Source organism: Bos indicus, chromosome 28 (assembly GCF_029378745.1).
Source record: "Bos indicus isolate NIAB-ARS_2022 breed Sahiwal x Tharparkar chromosome 28, NIAB-ARS_B.indTharparkar_mat_pri_1.0, whole genome shotgun sequence".
In the NCBI taxonomy this organism is placed as follows: domain Eukaryota; kingdom Metazoa; phylum Chordata; class Mammalia; order Artiodactyla; family Bovidae; genus Bos; species Bos indicus.
In genome coordinates, this window is record NC_091787.1 from 33,770,031 (window position 1) to 33,787,458 (window position 17,428).

Below are 17,428 nucleotides of genomic sequence, written 5' to 3' on the forward strand. Positions count from 1 at the left end.
TGTGTATTAGCAAGTAGTGGCTCAGTGAGATGACGTGCCGGGGGATTTCTGGTCCATGTTCTCCTCCAGCAGAGCTTTGGTACATGTGGTTCCAGCCTGGTCTGCACCATTCAAAGGAGACACTGATTTTGAACTTCTTTTTTTGAACATCTTACTTTTTTGTGTTGTTTATTTTTACGGCATCTACATCTCTCAGTTTTTCCTTTTAAATGCCAAGACTTAATACATCGGAAGTCAGGTAGAAAAGAAGCGAACACTCAGCAGTCAAGATCTGCAGACCTGTCCGGCTTCACTGCTAATGGCCTACGTTTCTTCAGGTTACCTGCATATATCCTGTTTCAGCTGTCTTCACGGCTGTGTCGACCAGACCTTCCCGGCCAGCCATCGTGTGGAAGAAAAACTCGGTTGGTGTCAAACCAGAATAAAAGCTATTAGCCACAAAGCCTTTGGCAGCTGGGAGCTGAAGAGAGGTAGGAAAAAAAAAAAAGAAAAATCTAACAAATAAAAGTTTAAGGTCCCCAATTCCAAGACCCATTCAAATCAGAAAACACCTCACCTTTAGACCATAAATACCTGGCCAATGCACTCCCATGTTTTATGCCCTTTCCTAAAGAAATAATTTAGTTCAAATCATCCTTACCAGAGAAAAGGAGAGTGAGTTCCCAGCCAGGGCTGGTGCTCGTGCCAGTGGCAGCCAGGTGGCTCAGGACAGGGACACCGAAGCTTGGGCTGCTACTCCTAGAGTTGGCAGGCAGTCATGGATCTCAGTTTAGAGGGCACCCTGGCCTTCTCCCAGGAAACGACTGTTTTTAAGATACCTGCCGGCAGGCTGGACCTGTCCACCTCCAAAACATAGATGTGTGCTGCTACAGTTTATGGGGATTCATTTTTGGGCTGTTGGAAATATCCTAAAATTGAGATTATGTGTGTTCACAACTCGGTGAACACACTAAGCTGCTGAACTCTACACTTTAAATGGGTGAATATTAAGATAAAGAAAAAAAAAACTGTAAAAAAACAAAAAAACCCACATATAAAAAACACCCTATGAAATGCCCAATGGCCTTTGATCTGGACAGGTTCGTGTTCCTTGGAGGACAACTCAGATGAACAGGCTAAAATTCTTTTGCCCCATTTCACTTAAGGGGCAGCTGGCATACTCAAAAGCACTTCTAGGCAAGTACCATCTTCCCCAAAGTCTGGCACTAGATGTCCTTGGCATCTTTCTAAATTGGTCAGGCTTTGACTCTGAGCCATATAAGCACAGTCAGCCATATAAGCACTCCAGTGACTTGCTGGCTGCCTGACCTCTAGTAAATTCTGATCTTGGACGGAGAGCCCAAGTTGTTCCTGGGGCCACCGGATACGGACAGCGTCTGTCAATTTCAGTACAGCAGGCCCCTCTCCCCAGGAGGGGCTGGCCATAAGTCCTGTAGCTCCTCAGGCCAGGAGCAGCTGGGCCATCTGTGTTTTAGTGTGAATAACAGTTGACTCCATCCAGAATTACTAAGTGACCAAATCAGCTCTAAGTTCCTCAACTGTTCGTTTAATGGCTATCTACCCCAGAATCTCAGAAAACCCCAGTACAGGCCTGTCTGTCTCACTCTGCTGACAGTAGTGCCCAGACCACGAGGCCCAACAGAACTCAGAAGTCATTTACAGGCAGTTTAGGAATTCCAGAGAGAACCTGGAATTTCCTGGTTGTTTCACTGTGGTTCACGTGTTCACTGTTTAAAACCTTTTTACTTTTATGTAAGTGTTCCCTAAAATAAGCGTACAGATTGAACGCACACAAATGGTAACAACACAGTCAGATTACTTAGGGTAAAGTTCGATGGGAAACGGACATCCTCCTCCTTAGAAGAGAAAATACACAAAAGGGCACGGGTCCAAGTCTTTCAGCTCCGAGTTTCATGAGGGTCCTTCTACAGGACTCAGTCAAGTTTGGGCTGCAGAGGGAATAACTCTGAGTGGTCCCCACCCTCTATGCCAGCTTCAGGAGTCACCTAATTGGCAGCCCCAGAGCTTCGGTCATTCTTTCGTGCTGCTGAAGGTTGTCCTTCAAAGTTGTATTTGATCCACTCCTGCTTACCTTTGAGTGTTTTTCAAAGTGAGGCAGGGACCTGTTTTCAAAGCCATCTGGCACTCGCGAGCCACTGATAGCTTGCTGTCCCACACAGGCAATCATCTGTGATATGTTAATGAAGGAACCTGGGGAAGCAGGTCAGAAATGGAACATTCATTTACCAGAATCACAGTAAGTGAAGTACAAGCAGATCTGCTGGTAAAACAGGAATACAACATGGCACAGCCCCCATCCTCCACAAGTTCATACTCTAGGGACGGTGAAGGACAGAACCAGAACAGCAAGGACAGAGCTGTCAGTAACACAAGGAAGGCCAGGCAGGGCTAGAGCTCAGGGGCGAGCGAGCACTCTGGGGCTGGAGGAGAGACTTCCAAGGGGAGTATTTGAGAAGGCAGCATTAACCAGCTGGACTCTTAGATATTATGACTTCCACACAGAGGACATGGGGGAGGAGTTCCAAAATGGGTCAGAGAGTGGGAAGCAGAGACACAGGACAGGAGTGTGGGGTATGCACCAGGAGCAGGGAGGAGACTATGGGGTGAAGGACAGCAAGGCTCAAGAGACTGGACTTTATTCTGTCAGAAATTTGTGAAAACAGGAAGTTTGGAAAGCTCAGGGTTCTGAATTTCAGTGCAGTATCATGAAACCTAACACTTTCAGGTCCTGGCTAACTATAAAATTTAAGGGTATTTAATTATCATCAAACATATGATTTTAAAAATCCCTGGCTCTTCTTTCTTTCTTCAAAAAAATAAGACCAAGTTTACTCAAAGCAGCCTCAAACTCAGAAATCCACACACATGATAAACAAGTTTCTCCAAAGCAGTTAGACATTCTAAAAATGCAAATAACCGTCTCTTTCTCTAAGCATTATTTGAAAAGATATAGTGGCTCAGATGGTAAAGCATCTGCCTGAAATGTAGGAGACCCAGGTTCAATCTCTGAGTCAGGAAGATCCCCTGGAGAAGGAAATGGCACCCCACTCCAGTACCCTTGCCTGGAAAATCCCATGGACAGAGGAGCCTGGCAGGCTACAGTCCATGGGGTCACAAAGAGTCGGACACGACTGAGCGACTTCACTTTCTTTCACTTTCACACCCTTATAAACAGAAGGCCTGAAGCTCTTTTTTTTTTTGAGGTTGGTGGAGGCGGGCTGCCGTGTAGCTTCTGGGATCTTGGTTCCCTGACCAGGGATTCAACCCGGGCCTGGGCAGTGAAAGCACTGAGTCCTGACCACTGGACGAACAACCAGGGAATTCTAGGCCTGAAGTTCTGATGCACATTTTCCAGAGCACAACCAGCCAGCCTGCATGGAAGGCAGTGACAGCAGCGGCCAGAGGAGGCGCTCACCTTTGGAACCACACAGAGCCATGGTGAGGGGGCTGTTGCTCTTATCCAGCTCCCGGAGGCAGGCGCTACCTGCGTGGTCACGGATCACGGACAGCTCCTTCAGGATCAAAGCCTGGTGGGAGAAAGAGAGATGCACGGTGCCTATGTGATTACTGATGTTCAACGTGACATTTAAGAGAACGTGAAGAATTCGAGTGAGATGTCAGATTTCCAGCAGATAAAAGGTTTCAGACCTTAGAAGACCAAAATGTCCTATCTCTGCAGACTGACATTTTCCATGTGCTAAGTCATTTCCGTTGTGTCCTACTCTTAGAGGCCCTATGGACTGTAGCCTGTCAGGTTCCTCTGGCCATGGGATTCTCCAGGCAAGAATACTGGAGGGGGTTGCCATGCCTTTCTCCAGGGGATCTTCCTGACCCAGGGATAGGACTCACGTCACTTATGTCTCCTGCATTAGCAGGCAGATTCTTTACCACTAGTGCCCCCTGGGAAGTCCCACGGGTTTCATAATCAGTGTGTAAGGAAAAATGGTTAGTAACAAAACCTCGGAAAAGTATTTAAATGGTCAATGAGGTAGAATACATGCAGCTTTGTGTATATACCCTACACAGCGGTGTCTCTGTATGTGCATTATATACGTTACTGTATATACACACGCTTGTGTATACTGTGTATACACACGTGTAACACTTTGCACTTTATGTGACATTATGTTATACGTACTAAAAGAGTGGCGTGTACTGTTGCTAAAATTTGTCTCTGCCAAGCACACACTTGAATTCCCACCAACTGGGCATGTGATTAGGCAACTCAATAGAATACTCTAGTCCATGAGCTCATCTAGACTGCCATCCCTCAACCCACAACCTATGATGCTCAATCAGCTGGGAATCATGCTTTCACTAAAGAGAAGTGCAGCTGAGGCCTCAAGTAATCTTCTAGGTGAGAAACACCCCATTTCTCTCTCTTTTGGTTTTTCTTTAAGACTTATATTAAGAAAGAGCTAATTGTGAACACCTCACACAACTCTGCTTTCTTTTTGCTTTAAAAAGTTCATCAGAAAATTTCTTACTGAGGTTTCCCTGGTGGCTCGGTGGCAAAGAATCTGCCTGCCAATGCAGAAAGACACGGGTTTGATCCCTGGTCTGGGAAGATCCCACATGCCTTGAAGCAACTAAGCCCATGTGCCAGCACTATTGAAGCTGTGCTCTCGAGCCCAAGAGCTGCAACTACCGAGTCCGTGCTGCAACTGCTGAAGCCTGTGTGCCCTGGAGTCCTGTGCTCTGCAACAAGAGACGCCACCGCAATGAGAAGCCACTGCACCACAGTGAAGAGCGGCCCGTGCTCGCCGCAACCAGAGAAAGCCCACACGCACCAACCAAGACCCAGAGCAACCAAAAGACGTACAGATAAAATAAAAAAAATTATTTTTGATTGTTCAAAAATCCTTTCTTCCCTACTTACTGAGTTAAAGCCCTGAGCGCCAGGCTACTGGGAGGCAGAAGAGAGTCAGACAGGGCCCTGGTGCAGTCGGATTGCGAAGGCAGGCTGCTTCAGAGAAAACGCGGGACTCTCAGGCCATTCTGACTCTCACACCTCAGGTCCAGTTCTCAGCTAACTTAGCTCCAGACTGGAACGTGCCTGGAACGTGCAACAGACTGGACTGTGACTCTCAAACATGACTTAACCACGTCTCTCTCAAAGACCATCCTTTCAAAGCTGTGGTGTCAGTCTGGTCACAGGATGCTGGTAATAGGGCCAAAGCACTGAAGTACGAGGGACAGAAGGGGCCCAAGTGTGACGATGGAACAAGAGCAGCCCCATGTGGCCAAATGAACAGACAGCTGATCACCACCTGGAACACGAAAGCTGGAAGCGATGGAACAGATTTGATGGGAGGCCCTCCCATCATTAGAACACACACGAGCTGCACAGCTCACAGACGGGCTGAAGCCACTGCCCTTCCTCTCCGCTCACCTCTGTCGCTTCTCTTCAGGGCCTACAATGCCACTGGCTGCTAACCTGACCCAGAGCCAGACTCACCTCCAGAGTCTCCTCGGCGGTGCAGCCAGGCTGCTGCTGCAGCTTGCCTGTGTTCAGGGCTTCGATGTACTCATCGCATTTTTTGTAGCCAGCGTTCAGCAACTCATACTTGGCCTTCAGCAGCCCTTGGCCAGGTGTGACGTCACCAATCCCGATTGAGAATCCACGGTTAGCTGCAGAAGGGTTGGCAAGGAGAGCCAGAAGAGAGAACCATTGATGTTAGTCAACCTGTTATGCAGAAACAAGTTTATACCTTCAGAGAACTTGCTGCAAGCCAGTTAAACAAAAACTTACTGTACCGGTCCCTAGGTTGTTACACAAAGATGACTAAGACTCACTAACCCCTCTCAGAGAGCTCACAACCTGGTATGGAGCACAGGGATGTCCCAACTATATTATAAAGCAGGCAGCCACTGAACAGGAAAGAGAGACTGAGAGAGCCAGTTGCAGAAAGTGGGCTACCGGATGGCTGGCGCTCAGCATCCCAGACACCTCTCTGCTCCAATTCTCTTTTTCAGAAATCGTTCCAAAATAGAGGCTAAGAAGCAAATGTGAACTCTACCTTTGATTGAACTATACACCATCAATAATCCTAACCCTAACACCTGTAGCAACTGGGCAGGTGAGGGGCAACTGGATTAACAGGGTGGGGAAGGGGATGCTGAAAAGTGGCTGTGGAGTGGAGGGCCACTGAGTCTGAAAGTCTCAGAAACAAATCCTCACATTCTGTTGGAGGTAATGTACGAGCTACAAATGGGGAAACCTGGATGGAAAGTTTGTACAAGTACACCTTTTTTTACTGTGCTTCATAGATAGTGTGTTTCTTTAAAAACAGAAGGTTTGTGGCAACCTTGTATTTGAACAAGTCTAAAAGCACAATTTTTCCAATGGTATTTGCTCATTTTGTGTCTCTATGTTGAATTTCAGTAATTCTCACAATATTTTAAACACTTCCATTATTATATTTTTATGATGCTCTGGGCTGTTGTTATTATGACTCACTGAAGGCTCAAAAGATTAGCATTTTTCAGCAATAAAGTCTTTTTTTTATTAAGGTGTGTACATGTAAGACACTAAGATCACTGCATCTGATCCCATCACTTCATGGCAAATAGACGGGGAAAAGTGAAAGCAGTGACACATTTTATTTTCTTGGATCCAAAATCACTGTGGACGGCGACCACAGCCATGAAATTAAGACACCTGCTCCTTGCAAGAAAAGCTATGACAAACCTAGACAGCATATTAAAAAGCAAAGACATCACTTTGCTGACAAATGTCTGTATAATCAAAACTATGGTTTTTCCAGTAGTCACGTATGGATGTGAGTGTTGGATCATAAAGAAGGCTGAGCACTGAAGAACTGATGCCTTCGAACTGGTGTTGGAGAAGACTCTTTACAGTCCGGTGGACTGCAAGGAGATCAAACCAGTCAATCCGAAAGGAAATCAATCCTGAACATTCACTGGAAGGATTGATACTAAAGCTGAAGCTCCAATACTTTGGCCACCTGATATGAAAAGCTGACTCATTGGAAAAGACCCTGATGCTGGGAAAAACTGAAGGCAAAAGAAGAGGATGGCAGAGGACGAGGTGGTTAGATAGTATCACTGATTCAATGGACAAGAATCTGAGCAAACGCTGGGAAACACAGGGAAGCCTGGCATGCTGCAGTCCATGAGTCATAAAGACTCAGACACAGCTTATCGACTGAACAACAACATGTTAACACATAATACTATTGCACACTTAATAAGACTATAGTACAAACAAGCTTTTTATGCACTGGGAAACCAAAACATTCCTATGAGTTGCTTGATTGTTATATATGCTTCATCATGGTATCTAGAACCAAACCTGCAATGTTTGAGGTCTGTCTATAAAAAAAGAGGCCTCAGGCCCTTCCCCCTATGGGAAACAGAGTGCTATACAAGAGGTATTTGAACATCAAGAATAGGAAGTCTTAAAAAGAGAAGAAAGAAAAGAAGGAAACCAAGAGAAAAGAACTACTGGCAAATAAGAACAATGGCTGGAAATTAAATATATGATACTGAAAATTAAAAAAAAAAACAACCAACAACTGTTAAAAAGAAAACTGAATCCAGAAACAAATAAATGGACAACAGGGAAAAAGAGAAAATCAGAGAATCACTCCAAGAACTCTACCAGACAATTAACAGAAATTCCAAAAAGCAAGAACAGAGAAAGTAAAAGAGAGACTATGATCAGAAAAAGTACAAGAAAATTTCCAGAACTGAAGGACACATGTTGCAGATTGAGAGAGCTTGCAGAGCGCTCAGCACAATGAATGATAAACATCCCAAGGCTGCATCACTGTGAACTTTCAGAATGCCAGAAACAAAGAGGATCTCAAAGCTTCTAGAATAAAAAGACAATTCAGGATAAACAAGGTCCTAAAGTACAGCTCAGGGAGTCATATTCAATATCTTGTAAAAAACCACAATGGAAAAGAATATTTAAAAAAAAAAGAATGCGTGTATGTATATAACTGGGTAAACTAAACTGGATTACCCAAAAACTGGATACTGCAATTAAAAAAAAGACAATTCAAATGCAAAAAGTTGGGAATAAGAGGGGAAATACATTTTACAGCAACCCTAAAAGAACAGAGTAGAGTAATACCTTCAAAATTCTCAGGGAAAATAACATTCAGTCTAGAATTCTACACTCAGCCGAAGAGTCAAGTATAAGAGTAGGCTAAAGATAGACTAAAGATATTCGGGGGCACGCAAAGAAAATCTCCTGGCCTAGTGCACAGGCCAGTAGGGAAACACTGAGTCAGCTGGGAGGGCTGAACTGTGGAAGGACCAGAGGGTGACACTTCTGCACAGCCTACCTTGGAAGCAGCCCATGAAGGCCCTTTGTGTAACAGCCCATGTATGTCATGGGCATTAGGGAGCTACTGTGGCTTTTGAGAAGAGAACTGGAAAGCAAATTCGAATCTGCAGTCAAATTGGTCAGCATCAAGTTTATTTCATTAAGAAAAGCATAAATGGTTTAGCCTGGAACAAGTATCCTTTTCTTTGTGTTTGTATGTGTTTGGGGCAGGGGGATGAAATAGGAAAAGAACCCCCTAAAACATCAATAACCTATAGCAATAAAACAAGGACGCTAAGACACTCACACAAGTAGACGGGAGCCAGCCTGGCAAGCCGTGACATCGCGTCGGCAGCTTCATTCTGCCCCCAGTCTCGCAGCAAAATGTAAAAAATGTTGTTCTTGGATCCTGACCCCAGCGTTCCTTTGTCCATGCTGCCACTCATCAGCTCGCTGTTCTGGATTGTGACGTCTGGAAGGAAAAGATTATGGACTCACACAAATGATTATCTGTTACTCTGTCTCATTCCAAATGAATTTAAGGCAGTTGAGAAAATTTGTTTTTTAAGTTAGAGCAGAGCAAATAGAAATGCTCTCTAAAAAATTTCTTTTTGAGGGGGGAAAAGGAGAAATCTAGCAACTTTTGAAAAGCAAGAAGATCTAGTTCGTTACCCTATAGCCCTGACTCTGAAAGGCTCTCTCATCGTCTTTATCTGTGATATGTGGATGGCAGTATCAAGCTCTGCCATCTTTATGTCATGGGGATGTTTTGGGCACCAATTCAATCATGTACAACAAAGTGTTGTTTATAAAGCACTTCCTTATTCACTAAGACATTGAAAACTAGGAGTGGCACCATCGTGAAAAGCCTAAACGACAAAATGAAATTTGTATCTGGAAACAAAAACACAATATAAAACAAGAAGCCAAAATACATTAAAGTCCAAGGAGTACACTTATGAAACCGGGGGGCGGGGGAGAGAAAAAAAATCAGTGCTCTTCATCATGAGACAGCAGAGAATCCTTGACCTTCAGAGAGTTTTTGCGGTTCAGTCGTCTCTATAGAGGCCTGCAGATCCACCTCTCGTCACAAAGCCTTGCTAGCAAAGGCCATTCTAAACCAGTGTTACTCAAAGCAGTCTGCTGGGGAACTGTCTGTTAGCAGCCTGGGACCGAGAGAGGAAATGCTGCCTGAATAGCATAGGTCTGGGGAACACACTCTTGGGCTGAATCAGTCTAGGGGACTCAGAGGACTCATATTTAAATGTTCTCACTGTTACACTGGGGCTTCCCAGGTGGCGTTAGCGGTAAAGAGCTTGCCTGCCGATGCAGGAGACTAGAGCCAGAGGTTCGGTCCCTGAGTCAGGAAGACCCTTGGAGAAGGAAATGGCAACCCACTCCAGGATTCTTGCCAGGAGAATCCCATGGACAGGGGAGCCTGGTGGGCTATACAGTCCATAGGGTCGCAAAGAGTCAGACACGACTGAATGACTTAGCACACACAGCACTGTTACACCTGATCCACATGTGATCAAAGCCTCCACTGACCGGCTGAGGCAGGTAAAAATCAGCCTTTCAGTAGTACTTTACAGCCATGGATGTGTGCTCCGTTGCTCATGTGTGTTCAACTCCTGGCGACCCAGTGAACTGTAGCGCACCAGGCTCCTCTGGCCACGGGATTTTCCAGGCTAGAATACTGAGTGGGTTGCCATTTCTTCCTCCCGGAGATCTTTCTGACCCAGAAATTCAACCCGTTTCCTGTATCTCCTGAATTGGCAAGCAGATTCTTTACCACAGAGCCACTTGGGAAACCCACTTACGTATACTTCTAGTCATACTTCTAAACAATGAACACATTTTTGGACATAAAATAACAAATTATAAGCCTTAAATAATGAGACCCTTGCACAGCAAAACACACACACACACACAAACCAACAACAGAAAAAGAGGAAAAGAATTTCATTAATTGGCAGAAACAAGTCACCTGAGACAAAGCACGTGGAGAAGAGCACTCTAACTGCGGGCTGGCCATGTGTCCACATGACCTCTACCTTCTGGAGAAACACCAGCTGCATTTCCCTGAAGAACAAACTTCCTGCCTAAGGCCTTAGGGAAACACGGGGTTTACGCGCAAAGTGAAGGGAACTGCTGGCCCCGACCTGCTGCCTTCACTCACAGGAGTCGTTGACACAGAGGTCCTCGCCTCTGCCGCAGTACTGCTTGCCCTTGGTTCGGAGGTTGGCCCTCACTGGATTGTCATCGCTGGGTCTCAGGATGACACTGAAGATCTGCTTTCCCGTCCACAGGGTGACAGGCTGGAGGAGGAGAGAAGCCAGAGCGTCAGCGGGCCGAGCCTGCTCTCACCTGCCCTTCACACCAATGAACCAAGATGGTACTGCGGTCACAAGCCTACTTGGCACCAGCAGGTGTACCCCAGACCACCAGTGCGTCCGCACACACAGTCACAGCTCCTGCACAAACCTTGAGTATTGTAGGGGGTGGGAGACGAACTTTAATTTTCTCATCCTTGCCCACCAGTATTGAAGCGATGATCTGACAAGCTTTGGCTCGGTCAAAGAAAGTATCCTTAAGAGTGAGGAGATAGGCACCTGAGGATGTTAAGAAAGAACACAAAACGAAGGAAAGGAATGAAATTGTGAGAAAAATCACAAGGTTTCAACTTTAAAAATACAGACAGACTATCACTAAAAGAGTGAGGTAAAACACAGCTGCTGCCTGGCTTTCTCTTCCAACGAGAATCCAGGCTCCACAGGGAAAGGGACTTTGTCTTACCCGTTGCCATGTCCCCAGCACTTAGAAAAGTAAAAAACACCTCGTGTATGGTTCATGAACACAATCACACTCAGTAAACAAACAACAGAATTACACAGCTTTTCAAGTGCTCACGTGAACACGTGAAAGAGAACCCTCGTGTTCCAAAGTCTCTTTTCAAGTAAATTCCACAAAACCCACCTGTCAGAAAATCCTGAATAGCAGCAATTAGTGGTTCTCCATTTCTCGGTGTTACAAGGTTTGCTTTAGTCTGAAGGAAAAAGGAACACAGTACGTTAGCCGTGTTTGGATGCGTGATGCGGCCCCAAAATCTTCACCACAAACACTCTTAATGGTTATGGACAAGTGAAGAGCGCAGGAAGGTAAGGCTACGAATGGGAGGCTGGGGGTTCTTAACTGCAGCTTTGTCACTAATATCGTCATCTGTCAACGGCAGAGGTAAAAAATACCAGCAAGACTGACCTCAGAGGTCCCTATGTTTAAATACCGTGTGGAGTCGTTCTGCATTCTTATAAAGAACTCTCTGGGTAAAAGACGTTAGTGTAATTAGAAATGCTCTCCTCCAGAGAAAACTTCCTTCTATGAATGATGGGTAGCACTGTGCTATCTTTGAAGTCAATCAATTCCACACTGGTTACAATAATGGCAGAATGGTCAAGCTTCTCTTGGTTGAGACACTAAGTTAGAACAGCATTTATTAATCATCCAAATGTAATGAGTGCCTACGCTAGCAAAAACAGGCGCTAGCTGTTCACTGCATAAGCACCCAATTTAAAGAAGGTTCTGTATATCAAGGTGCATTTGCTTAGGAACTCGCTGGTGGTCCAGTGGTTAGCACTCTGTGCTTTCACTGCTGAGGGTGTGGGTTCAATCCCTGGTCGGGGAACTAAGATCCTGTAAGCAGTCGCTTGGCACAGCCAAAAGGGGGAAAAAAAAAGGTGCATCAGCTCCAATCCTTTACCTGAAGTATAATGGACCATGACATCCAGCAGTCACGCTTCTGACACACCCGTCTTACCTTTTCATAACTGGTGCGCATGTGTGTGTATTCTCCTAGGAACCCACAGTACAGGTCGGAAGGTACCCAGTCCTTTCAACTCCCCACCCATGAGAGAAACCAACTCCCTTACATACTACGGGTGTTTTCAAACAAGACTTGTTTCCCTTCTCCTCCTTTTTCTCAGGAGCTGGGATGCACCACCCTACATACCCCCATGAGAACAAGGGCTTCTGCTTTAGCTTCTTCTGTTTGAGGAAGATGAAGGTTCATTTCATCTCCATCAAAATCCGCATTGTAGGGTGTACAGACACACTCGTTAAATCTGAAAGTCCGGTGGGGCTTGACCCTGGCCTGTGGAATACAAAACAAAGCAAATCAGGAAAAGGACATAAGTCATTTATTCAAATCTTCTTAGTCCCATTATTTAAAAAAAAAAAAGGCTTCCTGCAGACCTGGACACTTTACATTAAGGAAGAAAATTCCTAGTATGTTCTGGTATGGATGAGGTCATTAGTTCAGTTCAGTTGCTCAGTTGTGTCAACTCTTGACAACCCCATGGACTACAGCACACCAGGCTTCCCTGTCCATCACCAACTCCTGGAGCTTGCTCAAACTCATGTCCATTGAATTGGTGATGCCATCCAATCATCTTGTCCTCTGCTGTATTCTTCTCCTGCCTTCAATCTTTCCCAGCATCAGGGTCTTTTCATGAGTCAGTTCTTCGCATCATGTAGCCAAAGTACTGGAGCTTCAGCTTCAGCATCAGTCCCTCCAATAAATACTCAGGACTAATTTCCTTTAGCATTGACTGGTTTGACCTCCTTGCAGTCCCAGGGATTATCAAGAGTCTTTGACAAGGAACCTTGCAAGGAAGGCACCACGCCGAGGCATCTGACCTTCTTCACATGGCTAAGACAGCCAGCCAGCCAGCGTGTACCTCCTGAAATATGGCAAGAGGAAGCAGCCAGTACCACCTATGAGTTATTATTGCCAAAAAAGTTCTATTTGAATCTGATTATGCTTTGAGAGTTTATTTCTAGTTTACAGGAAAACAATGAAGCATGCAGGAACCCTCACTGCCACACACAGGCAGACAAATAAAGAACGTGCAGCGTTCTTCAGGACAAATGACCTGGTTTTTTCAGACATGACATGGAAATTAAAAGGAGGAGGGAGGACTGTAATAGGGGCTTAAGACATGGATCAATTAAATGTGTAGATTTCAGATCTCACTTTGAGCAAACTAGCTGCAAAAAGATTTTTAAGACACATGGGGCAATCTGACTATGGCCGGGGTGCTAGACAACACCAGGGAATGACTTCATTTTGGTGAGGTGTGATCATGGCACTGTAGCTACGCGTGTTTTGCAGAAGCAAGCTGAAAACACATGGGAAAAAGACATGGCACCTGGTTTCATCAAAGGAAAAAGGGAGAGAGAAAACCAGTGTGGCAAAAGCTTGAAAATTACTGAATATAAAGGATGGGAATATGTGAGTTCATCACAGTACTCTTTCTACTTTTGTATATACTTGAAAGTTTTCAAATAAAAATATTTCTATGTTAAATGGGCCAAGTTTCCAGAAAGGGAAGGCTTCTGTTCACCTCCTGCTGCTGCTGCTGCTGCTGCTGCGTCGCTTCAGTCCTGTCCAACTCTATACAACCCCAAAGACAGCAGCCCACCAGGCTTCCCCGTCCCTGGGATTCTCCAGGCAAGAACACTGGAGTGGGTTGCCATTTCCTCTTCCAATGCATGAAAGTGAAAACTCAAAGTGAAGTCACTCGGTCGTGTCTGACTCTTCGCGACCCCATGGACTGCAGCCTACCAGGCTCCTCCATCCATGGGAGTTTCCAGGCAAGAGTACTGGAGTGGGGTGCCATCGCCTTCTCCATTTGTTCACCTCCTAGAGCTCCATAATCATAAAATCTATCTTTGGTATTTCTGCCATTGAGCAAAAAGATTGATGTAATGTTTCCATAAACTACTGGGAAAAAAATCAATCTAGAAAAACACTACCTTAGGAGCCTGTTTGCAAATGCTCAGGGATTTAATGGTTTTTTCATATAGGAGAATTTATGAATATTTAACAAATTGAAGTTGCATCTTGTTTCCATTTGAAATCTCCAGAAAAGGAAACTGCTGCTGTTGCAAAGTAAACTGCTCCAAAAAATATGCCTTCAGGTCTTGGTCGGAGGACGACTACAAAGAAAAATCCTGTAAGCATTTTAGCTTCTTAGTTAATATGCTGTTTTAAATCAAGTCGATTTTCTGCCTTGTCTATTTTACATAATTTTGTGCACACAGATATGCATCTATGTTGTCTGCAAGTGAAATCACAGTCGTCACTTTCACACTAATTTTCAATTAGTTCCTGTTTCACTGTTGTGTGAAAAGTATGTTATAAATATTAAAAACATTGAAGGGAAGCTTGAAATTGAAGAGTTTCACTCAAACTAAAATGGAAGAGAAGAGGAAAACCAAAAGTTATAAAATTTGAGATTACTGGCAGTTTAAACTTTAGATGTCTGGAGTTTGAGCAGGGCGCACACAGCAAAGCTCCACCCAGCAGATACGAACACCAGTCTCCTGCTCACCAGGTGCGCCATGATGCTCAGTTTGTGCAGCGAGGGCTGCCGGTTGAAGAGGACCACGTCTCCATCGATGAGGTGCCTCTCCACAATGTCCCCAAACTTGAGCTCCTGGGCCATCTTTTCTCTGTTTCCGTATTTCAGAAACCTTAACATACAATAATGGACATAACCTGTGAGAACAGTTTCCTCAGCACGTTTCTCCCTCTTCATATCTAAAATGACCATGTTTCACTGAATTTAAGGTGCCTCCCTCCACTGTCAATTAAACCACCGTAACAACAACAAAATTGTTTTTGTAACTTTATTTTTTGGCCACGCCAAGTGGCCTGTGGGATCCTAGTTCCCCAAACAGGAATTAAACCCCGGCCCACGGGAGTGTAAGTGCCAAGCCCTAACCACTGGACCACCAGGGAAGTCCCTAAACTACAACAAATTGATTGTATGACACCTCTTAATTTTAGAAATGTCCAACTGTGATAAAAGTATGTCTTAGAGTCACAGAAACTGAGTAATAAACTAGCTTCTAGCACAGGGCCCTGGTGATGTTTGAATTTCATGAAACGAAAAGCACTGGTGATCAGCTCATGTCACTGTGAAAAGCCAGAACTGACAAAGTGTGTGCCTCCTGGGTTATGAGTGCACCCAGAGCACCCAGGTGGCCCAGAAAATGATCTGCTTTCACACCCCAATGTGGTGTATCTACCTAAATGTTAAATGCTATTGAATAAACGAACACTGTGCATCCATTCAAAGAGCCAGCAGAGGAAACAAAACGTACCTAGGCTAACTGCAATTTAAACAGGTGTTTTCCACATGTCAACATATCACAATAATTGTACTTTGGACTGCCTTCTGTGGCTGAGTATGGCGACAGTGAACTTGGTCACGAGGAGATAATCACATCCAACCACACTGTGAAAGCATTACCTTTTCATCTGCGTGTGTCTCTGCTGAATGAAATTGGCTCCTGGGTGAACTTCAGGGCCATTTCGAACCAGTTTCCTCAAAAAGTTGATGTTTGCTTTGTTCACCTGGAGGACCACAGCAGGAAACAGAGCGAGGCACTGTTAGGTTTCGCTACGCTCGCATGCCATCCTGAATTGAGTCTCAGCCTCCACTTTAAGTGATTCTAGGGGGTGTCCCTGGTGGCCCCTTGCATAGGACTCTGCACTTCCACTGCATGGGGAAAGGGTTTGATCGCTGGTCAGGGAACTAAGACCCCACATGCCACTTGTGGGGTCCAGGAAAAAAAAAAGCATAACTGAACCCCTTGTGCAATTCTAGGAGAGAGGTACCTGTGGCACGCTGCTGCCGAGGTCTTCAGTGTAAGGACAACGGCTCACGTCTGAATTCGGCCACTCACTTGCTGGGTGACAGGGCCAGGTCCGTGACTGACCTTTGGCTTCTCTACTGATAAAATGACTGGGCTGGACTGATCTGCAGGGACCTTTCAGCATATTCTGTGACCCTAAAAACAGGTGGCAGCTTCATCTGCAGTGATTCACCATGGGCTTCTAAGGTTTAAAAGCTGTTAACACCAGAACAGCAGGTCCTGGACTGCACCAGCATGTCCTGCAGCCTACTGGACAAGAGTCTCGTGGGGCACTGTCTCAGAGAAGGAACTCATCCAAGGACACTGCTTTTTTTAAATTCTGACTGCACTGAGTCTCTGTTGCAGCTCTTCCTTGAGGCGTGTGCAAGGCTAGCTGCCTTGTAGCATGTAGGATCTTAGTTGCCTGACCAGGGACTGAACCGGTGTCCCCTGCATTGGAAGGCGGATTCTCAACCACTGGACCACCAGGTCCCAACCAAGGATACTTTTTATACAAGGTTTTTACCAGAAGCACCTATGGTCTGGGCTAATTATGAATTTCAAGAACAAAGTCAAAGCCAATCAATATCTTCCTGTTATCAGACCTTTCAATTATCTACACCTCAGTTAAAAAAGAAAATACTATAAATACCAGTTTACACTCACGACGAGTATGAACTCAGTGTAAAGTGGTACAGCCTTTCTGGTTATGCATCAACAGCTTTTTAATATTCAGAGTCTTTGAGTCAATGATTCTAATGTTTTAAAAATGATTCTAAAATCATTTAAAAATTCTAATGTTTTAACTCATCCCAAGAAAATTAACTGGGTGTGGATGTTTATCATTTAGTTATTTAAGGCATGAGGTATGAACTAGCACAGAAAAATATCAAAGATGGAAAAAAGTAGACTTGAATGTTTAATGCATATCTGAGTATTTGAATATAAAGCAGACACCACTGTGTACGTGTTGTAGATGTTATATATGGTGACACACGTGTGAAACAAACTGGAAAAAAACACACACACACATGCCAAACTATGGGCTGGGTGGGTTACTGGGGGTTCCCCACTGTTGAGATTGTTTGGAACCTCAGAACATAACATAAAACACTGGATTCAGACAAAGTACTGAGCAGTTCAATGTACTTACCTTCTCAGGAAATGTTAGAATTTTGGCCACGTGAACTGGCACAGCTACCTCATCAATTCGGAGGTTGGGGTCAGGTGAGATGACTGTTCTACCAGAAAAATCCACTCTCTTTCCTGAGAGATTGCCTCTGAATCGACCTAAATAAATAAAAATATATCGTCTCCAGGGCACAACGTGTGCCGTTTGGGAGCAATGCGACCAGAAAGGCCAAGGGAAGACTGTGATCTCCAACGAGATAAGCTGGACACACATCCCCCAAA

At 44.9% G+C, this 17,428-nt stretch overlaps 1 protein-coding gene across 2 annotated transcripts in view; it reads right to left on the bottom strand.

Annotated features, from left to right (window-relative positions):
* The window catches only part of POLR3A (RNA polymerase III subunit A), a 46,773-nt gene that overhangs the window by 15,732 nt on the left and 13,613 nt on the right, over nt 1-17,428 (bottom strand). For both annotated transcript variants that reach the window (XM_019953962.2, XM_019953961.2), the window contains exons 8-19: nt 17,169-17,305; nt 15,631-15,734; nt 14,707-14,848; nt 12,324-12,464; nt 11,294-11,363; nt 10,802-10,929; nt 10,497-10,635; nt 8,625-8,789; nt 5,480-5,652; nt 3,437-3,548; nt 2,093-2,211; nt 323-460 (exon numbers count right to left, since the gene is read on the bottom strand). In XM_019953962.2, the coding sequence (XP_019809521.2) occupies nt 323-460; nt 2,093-2,211; nt 3,437-3,548; nt 5,480-5,652; nt 8,625-8,789; nt 10,497-10,635; nt 10,802-10,929; nt 11,294-11,363; nt 12,324-12,464; nt 14,707-14,848; nt 15,631-15,734; nt 17,169-17,305 (1,568 nt within the window). The remainder of the gene's footprint in view (nt 1-322; nt 461-2,092; nt 2,212-3,436; nt 3,549-5,479; nt 5,653-8,624; nt 8,790-10,496; nt 10,636-10,801; nt 10,930-11,293; nt 11,364-12,323; nt 12,465-14,706; nt 14,849-15,630; nt 15,735-17,168; nt 17,306-17,428) is intronic.